The 8,521-nt window shown below is 45.7% G+C and overlaps 3 protein-coding genes across 3 annotated transcripts; 1 reads left to right on the top strand and 2 right to left on the bottom strand.

Annotated features, from left to right (window-relative positions):
* The first annotated feature begins 3,000 nt into the window (after nucleotides 1–3,000).
* LOC139833963 (uncharacterized) lies at nucleotides 3,001–3,375 on the top strand. Its single transcript, XM_071824343.1, has one exon. It carries the CDS (start codon nucleotides 3,001–3,003, stop codon nucleotides 3,373–3,375), a length of 375 nt encoding a protein of 124 aa, XP_071680444.1.
* Nucleotides 3,376–4,528: 1,153 nt separating this feature from the next.
* On the bottom strand, nucleotides 4,529–6,029 carry LOC127312359 (uncharacterized). Its single transcript, XM_051342900.1, has 4 exons — nucleotides 5,537–6,029; nucleotides 5,026–5,138; nucleotides 4,831–4,927; nucleotides 4,529–4,726 (listed from the first exon to the last, which is right to left on the bottom strand). The coding sequence occupies exons 1-4, from the start codon at nucleotides 5,726–5,728 to the stop codon at nucleotides 4,577–4,579; spliced, it is 552 nt and encodes a 183-aa protein (XP_051198860.1). The 5' UTR covers nucleotides 5,729–6,029; the 3' UTR covers nucleotides 4,529–4,576.
* A 653-nt stretch (nucleotides 6,030–6,682) lies between these two features.
* On the bottom strand, nucleotides 6,683–7,882 carry LOC139833962 (uncharacterized). Its single transcript, XM_071824342.1, has 3 exons — nucleotides 7,658–7,882; nucleotides 7,022–7,087; nucleotides 6,683–6,742 (listed from the first exon to the last, which is right to left on the bottom strand). The coding sequence occupies exons 1-3, from the start codon at nucleotides 7,880–7,882 to the stop codon at nucleotides 6,683–6,685; spliced, it is 351 nt and encodes a 116-aa protein (XP_071680443.1).
* Nucleotides 7,883–8,521: the final 639 nt, after the last annotated feature.

The raw sequence follows: 8,521 nt of genomic DNA, 5'->3' as shown, positions 1-8,521 counted from the left end.
CTAGGATCAACTTCATGTTGGTTTTCTGGCCTTGTTTAGGATCGGCTTACGAGCACCGTGCGTGGCCATCTGGCCCAACCTGGAGTAGGATGATCCGATTATGTGGTGAAAACCCTAAATCGTCGTAGATCTCATTAGCTTTATCTTGATCAAGCAGGACCACCAAGTATTCGTACACCCCGTACGGATCATGGGTGGATCGGCTCTTTGAGCCGATTCACAGGATAACCTGAGAGCCGATCGAGGCTCGTATTTAACGTTTACATGTATGCCCCTGCAGAAACTAAGCGAGGCAATCTCATCACCTTCCTGACCAGGTATAGGTCAGGTGGCACGCCCTTGCACTTCGCAACGCCGCGTGTGACCAGAAGAGCATTGCGGGCCGTCGCTCGGAGGGGTCTCAGCCAGCCGCAGCTCTAGGCTCCCCCCGGCTCTACAGTGTTGACAAGGCCGCTGCCCGCCGGTGGGTTTTGGCAGTCAACACCATTCTAAATTCTCTGTGCAGCTTCGGGAGGAAATAAATGTGTGTCAGTGAGAGACTACTACTGCTATAAATTCCAGATGCGTCCTGGGATATTTAACCCGATCCTGCACGGAAAGCGTCTTTTTCGACGATTCGCGGTAGACACATATATCAAGATCGAGAACTCACGGTTGGACTATATGTGGAATCATCAAGATAAGATAAGGGCTGACCTGTACCAAGGCCTGATGGACAGCTTGCATGCCGGTGAGGGTAGCGCCGATGCTATTGGAAAGCGGACAGTGTTGTCCGGAACATTTATCGGTGGTCCACGTGACAAGAGGCGTCGCTACATGGATGCTATGGCCTTGGTACGGAAGTACGGCAAGCCGGACATCTTTCTCACGATGACATGCAATCCTAACTGGGATGAGATCAAGCGCGAGCTCTACCCTGGCCAGACACCTCAAGACCGCCCAGACCTTGTCGTGCGTGTATTTAGGGCAAAACTGGAGGAACTCAAGAATAAATTGTTTCAGAAGGACATCCTCGGGAAGGTAAAAGCATATGTGTACGTGGTGGAGTTCCAAAAGAGGGGCCTTCCACATGCACACTTCTTGCTCATCATGGAGGGGCGATACAAGCTCACATGTCCTGAACAGTATGACAAGCTTATCTCAGCAGAGCTACCTAATAAGATAAAGTACCCCGAGCGTACAAGATGGTAGTGAAACATATGATGCATGGCCCATGTGGTGTTTTGAACCACGATTGTCCATGCACGAAGGGCCGTCCTTCTTGCAAGAATCGCACCCTCGACCTTTCAATGCGGCTACCTTACGGGGAAAGGACTCATACCCTCTATCTGAACGACGTAACGATGGTTGCAAAGTAATGGTCCGAAAGGCCTGGCTAGATAATAGGTGGGTTGTCCCATACAACCCTCACCTTTTGCGACACCTGAATTGTCACATCAATGTTGAGGCATGCTCAAGCATAAAGGCCGTCAAGTACCTATTCAAGTACATATACAAGGGGCATGATCGGGCGTCTATCACAGTGAGCGAGGTGACGGACAGATGATAGCAACGGGAACATAGATGAGATCAACCGGTATAGAGATGCGAGGTGGGTTACTCCTCCGAAGCCTTGTGGAGGATATACGGCTTCGAGTTGAGTAAAAATTACCCACTGTGATGCGGTGCGACTCCATCTAGAAAATTGTCACATGGTTTCGTTCAAGCGGGGCCAAGATATCCAACAAGTAGTTAACCGCCAAGGTGTTGAGAAGTCAATGCTTACAGAGTACTTTGCGGCAAACAGATTACATGAGGAGGCCCGTGGTATCTTGTACAGGGATTTCCCCGAATGGTACACTTGGCAGAAAGGTAAGAAAGGTGAGGATAAACACTGGCAGAGAAGGGCTGTAAAAAAAGATGGTACACGTACAAAAAGGATACAGGTTGGAAGGATTGTGTCGGCTCACCCAGCGGAAGGCAATCGCTATTACCTGCGAGTCCTTCTAAACCATGTCACCGGGCCACACGCTACGATGACCTAAAGACGGTTGATGGCCGGCCATCGGGATCCTTTCGTGAAGGCTGAGAGAGAAGGGGGTTGATCGAAGGGGACAACACATTGGATGAATCCCTCACTGAATCTACACTCTTTGAGATGCCGTCATCTCTACGAAGGCTCTTTGCGACAATATTGGTATTCTGCGAGCCTAGCGATGTGCGCGGGCTCTGGGATAAGCACTTGGACGCAATGTCGGAAGACTATCGCCGCAACGATCCATCCAATGTTGCTGAGCAGAAGGTTTTAATAGATATCAGGAATATGCTACGATCGATGGGCAAGGACATAAAGTCATTTCCTCTTCCCGATATCGATGAGGAATTTGACAAGATTGCACCTTGGTGTGGAAAGGGAGATCTTCGAGGAGTCTATGATTGAGCCCAACGAGGAGGACATAAATCTATCGAGACTCACTTAATATAGATCGAGAAAAAAAGCGTATGAAAAAATTATGTCCGCAGTTCGTGGCGATGAGGGTGGAGTGTTTTTGTGGATGGACTGGAGGTGCGGAAAGACTTTTCTCATGCAGCACCGCTCGCAACAAGACGTCTGTGATCGAAAAAGATAGTCGTAGCGAGCCTACATCCGGTGTTGCGGCTTCCATAATGCCTGGAGGGAGAACGGCTCATTCCCGATTCAAGATACCACCGAGCATTGATGATGGCGGGTATTGCACCTTCACCAAGCGAGCGGTGCGCCAAGCTCCTACAATCGGCTTCTCTCATCATACGGGATGAGGCTTCCATGACAAAGAGACGAGCAGATGGCGTTGGACAACGGTATGCGCGATATAATGAGCCGTCCGGACCGCCGTTTGGTGGAAAGACGGTCGTGTTCGGTGGAGATTTCGAGCGGGTCCTTCTGTTGTCCGTAAGGGGTCAAGGGCTCAGATAATTGATGCGTCGCTACGTAGGTCTTATCTTTGGGATTGCATGACTCACCTAAAGCTGGAACGCAATATGAGGGCACATAGTGACCCTTGGTTTGCGGATTACCTACTGCGCATCGGTGATGGTAAGGAGGAAGCCAATGGTGATGGCGACATCCGTCTTCCTGACGAGATATGTGTGCCGTGTACTGGGAAGAAGGGCTCCGACCTTGATAAACTAATAGACAGCGTGTTTCCCAGCCTTGGTGCTAACATGTCAGACCCAAACTATATCACCTCCAGAGCAATCTTGTCGACAAAAAATGATTGTGTTGATAGGGTTAATTTGAAGATGATCAATCGATTCCAGGGAGAACAGATGGTGTACCGTAGCTTTGATTCTGCGGTGGATGACCCTCATAACTACTACCCACCTGACTTTCTCAACACATTGACCCCTCTTTAGTGCCTCCACATTCTTGGCTGAAGATAAACTGCCCTATCATATTGCTCCGAAATATTGACCCCGCAAACGGACTTTGTAATGGCACGAGGTTGGTGGTTCGAGGATTCCAAAAGAATGTCATCGATGCAGAAATAGTTTTGGGCCAACATGCTGGAAAGAGGATCTTCCTGCCAAGGATCCCACTTTGCCCCTCTGATGATGAAATGTTCCCTTTTCAGTTCAAAAGAAAGCAGTTTCCTGTTAGGCTGAGTTTCGCCATGACGGTTAACAAAGCACAGGGGCAGACTATACCTAATGCCGGTATCTACTTGCCTGAGCCGGTGTTCTCTCATGGGCAATTGTATGTCGCGCTATCTAGATCAACCTCTAGAAAGAACGTGAAGGTTCTTGTCATCCCAGATGCTGATAACAAGAAAAATAAATCTAATGAAAGCAAAAAGAAGAGGCGTCCTGTCGATACCTACACGAAGAACATCGTCTGGAAGGAGATACTTACATCTTAGGTGAGATACTTCGCACTTGTACTATTTGTCAAATATATAGTCCTATCTTGAATATGTACTAATACGAATCGCATGTCATTTGTGCAGGCAATAGTCCAGGTTGTTCTCGTTTTTAGAATTCCGCACCACCATGTTGGGTGAACTATTTGAAACTGAGAGGACTTTTGTCACGAATGTCAGAACTTCAATAAATTTGTTGCTAATGCAACTGATAGAGATGAACATGACTTCCGGAGCTAACCGGGGAATGTGTTTGTTTGTTTGTTTGTTTCAAAAGCATATGCTTTCTTCATAGATATTAAACACCCCACTCGGCCTAGAATATATTCTTAAAATAACAGAAGCTGTTTGGTTGATGTGTGTTTCACTGTTGATAGTAAATATATTCCTAAAATATTCTTAAAATAACAGAAGCTGTTTGGTTGATGTGTGTTTCACTGTTGACAGTAAATATATATTCTTAAAATGAAGCAAAATAAGATAAAAGAAGAAGAATAATAGGTTCCAAATTAGCTAGGATCATATTAGGTTCTGCATATACTGCTACTCCGCAAAAGATATGCAAAGACGAATGAAGCATAGAGACAACCTGCAGTACCAACTACAAAAAATTGTCCAGATTGATTGTATAGCATAAATAGCACCACCAGTTTACCAAGAATCAAAAGTAGCAGCTTACTCAATCCACCAGTTTAACTCTAAGCACCTTTTACCAGACATATATTTGCACCATAAAACTGTGAGGAGCATAAAACTCCAGAATCTGTGAGGATGATATTTCCTTGGGCATAAAACTCCAGAATTATAAAATGTGCATTACTGCCAAGTCCAAATTGAAAAAGGACCATCTGCAGTTCAATCAAAGGCATCATTACACGGTGCAAGCCTCAACAAGTACAAAGCTGCTGAATTCAAAAAGATTATCCAAGAGGAAATGAAATTAGATGAGTACCCTATCATATCCTAGCATACGGACATCTTCAAGCCTCTTGCTACGAACGTGTTTCCGCGGCTTGAGAGTGAATCCGGAAGGTGTGCTGCTCTTGTCGCTGAAGACATAGACACACGAGTGGGTCTGTGCATTAATATTCTGAAACAATTGACATCAGATAAACGTATACATCAACAACTGTGAGCAGCATCTAACCGAACATATTGAGTGCTGTGCAGCCTGACACCACTTTCCATCAGCAACAAAACCTTCTCGCTTTCCCCTGACTCAGTAATTCCGCTGCTGTTCATCAGCTTGAAGATATAAGTCTGTCCAAGCGCAAAACAGATCATGTTAAACATCACCTGGTAGACAGCAAAACGAGATGCAGCGTGCAATGTTGCTACAACTAAAATGTAATCCACTAGAGGAGGCAGTTCATGGATCGGCCAGAAGTTTCGGCGTGGAAACAGAAGATGTTTATAGAATCATTTGCTCCTCTAAGCACTAGATAATTTTATCGCATGAAATGTGTAACTGCATAATAAATGTAACAAGATAGTCAGCCCACGGTACAAAGAGTCTTAACCGATTTGGCAATTTTGACTACAGAATTTTAGGAACACAGCCACAGCAGAAGGAAACATTTACAGAATCTGACACGATGCAACTTCGGAGCATGCCGAAATTGCAAACAGGGCGGCACACTGGGATGGCCTACACTTACCCTAGCTGCCGGGTCGAACTGCTTCTTGCAATTCTTGCACATGCGGAGCACCGGCCCGCTCACGCCCCCTGGGACGGCCGCGGTGGTGAAGGACACCGACGGCCGGAGGTGGCGGCGCCGGGGGATCTGGGAGGCGGGGCAAGTCCTGCGGGGTGCCTGGAGCAGCAGCACACGCGCGAGCGGCGTGGCCATGCGCGGCGCCGGCGCAACCGCGTAGCTGTCTGGCTGGCTGGGCTCTAGGGACCGATTGGGGGCGGAGAGAAAGTAGAGCAACCGCCATCGAATGGCACTCCGCCTCCGTTGGCGGCAACCGCCGACCGGCGGAGAAGAGCTGGGTCGTGCTGCGAGGCTAGCCGCGGGGAGGAGGGGAGCGGACAGCCATGGCGCCGGCGGTGAAGAGATGGTCGCGAGCTATGGTCGCAGGATTGGGGAATAGAGAGTGGGAGAGAGAGGAAGAGAGTGAACCGGTTGGTGAGATTTTTTTTTTTTTGACGGATCTCTTCAGCTGGTTGCGATGCATATGGGCTCTGGTACGATTTTTTTTTTTTTTTGACAACTAGCAATATCTTCTTATTTTAGTCTCATGCTATTATGAAAAACTTATTTTACAATAGATTGCTCTCATGAGCTCGACCAAATGTATATTTGCTTTTCATCATCATATAAAGAACCACTGTAATAGTTAAGTATATCATGTACTTCTGATAAATGTTGAAAGCAACATATTTTATTTCTCAATGGTTACCCTGGAAAAGGAGAAACCATGCAGAAATTTCAAACCCACTTCACCGGTAAAACAAAATGTCAAATGGTTATCCCTGCATAGGAAAACCAAACCTCCATAGCAAATGAGGTATTTGACGTATGCCAAATCAAAAACTCCTCAATGCTTCACCATGCTCATCCTTAGACAAAAATAACATAATTTTCTGAAGCTCAAACTGCATTAAACTGAGACTAACACACTGAATAAATTTGCAGCTGACTAAATTTATTTTTCAGATAACAATCTGTTTACACAAATATCAAATGAATAAAAGGCAATAGTGACTTCATTACAGCAGTGACTCCATTACAACAGGCAACAGTGCCTTCCTTATTTATGCAGCTTGCAACAATGCATTCTAATGCACCTCGAGTTCTACATTAAGTTGGGTCTTCTGGAATAGTGATGCACAGTATATCCCCTTCATTGTAGTCGACATTCTGCAATACAAAAAAAGCCTGAGACGATAACTTTCAAAATTTCACCTAGAAACCTAGAAATTAAATGCGCAGTATATCACCTAGAAAGATCCTATCATACTTTCGAAATTTCATGTGTGATATTTTAATTATATATGTGTATTGAGAAAAATAATTTGATGACCCGTGGCAACGCACGGGCATTTGTACTAGTGAAATGAAAATCAATCAACTCGATCTATTCTACTCCCGAAAAAAACCATCTTCGGCTCCGTCAGCACGTCGCTGCCCCGCCTTCACCATCAAGCCATCAACACCTTGGGCGGCCGTGTCGTCTTCTCTGCTCGTCCCCATCAGTAAGAGCATCTACATTCAAAAAAAAAAAGAGCATCTACCCCAAAACCGGAAACCTCAAACATGCGTATTCAGGCCACCCTAAACACGTTTTGAAGGCTGAAAAAGGCTGTCGTTTGGCGCGTCTGAACTACGCGGCCGTTTTTCGCCCGCAAGCAAAACCGCAACAAAGGGTTTTGCAAAATATCACAATCAACCAATTGACATAACAAATATTTCATAAAATACAACAAAAATACGAATTATTACACAAATATTTACTGTCATAGATTACAAGCAATACAAATTAAAGCAAATGTTTTGAAACAATATGAATCAAATGATACAAAAACAATTGAATAAATAACAAATGCTTGAAAATACAAATAAATCCTAGTTGTCGTTTCTCTGCCAATGTGGCGAACGGGATCTTCCTAAAGCTGTTTTGCATTCTTTATCACTCTAAATCTGCCGGTAAGTTTCAAGAAACGTTTGCACAATATCCGGATTTCTTGAAGGTTGACCCGGGGTACCAGCATTATCAAAGAAAAATAATAAGTTCAAAACCCTCTCATCCTCGATGATCATATTGTGTAGAATCACACAGGTGGTCATGATATCGCTAAGTGTGTCCATATCCCAAAATTGGGCTGGTCCTCGGACTATTGCAAATCCAGTTTGCAAAACACCGAAAGCCCGCTCAATATCTTTTCGAGCTGCCTCTTGTGCTTTTGCAAACTCAGCTTCAGCTCTGTTTCCTGGCTCCCTCATGATTTTCGCAAATGTGGCCCAATCCAGGTATATACCGTCGGCAAGGTAGTACCCCATTGTGTACTCCCTCCCGTTGACGGTGTAATTGCAAGCTGGGGCATCACCTTTAGTAAGCCGGGCAAGAAGATGAGATCTATGCAACACATTGATATCATTGAGAGAATCGGGAAAACCAAAAAACTGTGCCAAATCCAAAGATCATGCGACGCAACTGCGTCCGATTGCTGGTTCTTTGCTCCGGCCACAGTACAAGCTTTGCCAAGCTTTTGGACAATTTTCCATGTCTAATGCATACAATCTATGCTAATGCATACAATCTATGCTGCCTAGCATGCCCGACCAACCCCATTGTTCGTTCTCCGGCATTAATCTAGCGGTATCTTCGTCACTGGGAGCTCGAAGATATGTCGGCCCCGTACACATGCATCATAACCTTGCAAAAATGACGGACATATTCCATCCTGGTACCGGAATGCCGTAGGCAAAGAATTTTTTTTTGGTGCGCACTAAATCTTATGAGCCCGGCCGCATTTCTCTTGCGCTTGAAGTAACGCGTGTTGTCCTCACACATAGCGACGATCTTGTTGAACAAAGATCGTTGCATTCAGTACCCGCGGCGAAAGAGATGGGGCGGGTATGTCGGTACCTCGGCGAAATAATCACGCATGAGCAGGTTGTGGCCAAGGGTTGACCCCT

Source organism: Lolium perenne, chromosome 7 (assembly GCF_019359855.2).
Source record: "Lolium perenne isolate Kyuss_39 chromosome 7, Kyuss_2.0, whole genome shotgun sequence".
NCBI classification, from domain to species: Eukaryota; Viridiplantae; Streptophyta; class Magnoliopsida; order Poales; family Poaceae; genus Lolium; species Lolium perenne.
Note: the sequence above shows the minus strand (reverse complement) of the source record. Positions and strands in the feature narration are given on the sequence as shown.

Coding starts and splice junctions, on each gene's coding strand:
- LOC127312359 (XM_051342900.1), bottom strand. CDS start 5,728: ATGGCCACGCCGCTCGCGCGTGTGCTGCTGCTCCAGGCACCCCGCAGG. Junction 4,928..5,025: donor CACAGCACTCAATATGTTCG/GTTAGATGCTGC, acceptor CTATGTCTTCAG/CGACAAGAGCAGCACACCTT. Junction 4,727..4,830: donor GTATGCTAGGATATGATAGG/GTACTCATCTAA, acceptor ATTGAACTGCAG/ATGGTCCTTTTTCAATTTGG.
- LOC139833962 (XM_071824342.1), bottom strand. CDS start 7,882: ATGGGGTACTACCTTGCCGACGGTATATACCTGGATTGGGCCACATTT. Junction 7,088..7,657: donor GCGATATCATGACCACCTGT/GTGATTCTACAC, acceptor TTTTGAATGTAG/ATGCTCTTACTGATGGGGAC. Junction 6,743..7,021: donor AAGGTGTTGATGGCTTGATG/GTGAAGGCGGGG, acceptor TTTGTATTGCAG/AATGTCGACTACAATGAAGG.
- LOC139833963 (XM_071824343.1), top strand. CDS start 3,001: ATGAGGGCACATAGTGACCCTTGGTTTGCGGATTACCTACTGCGCATC.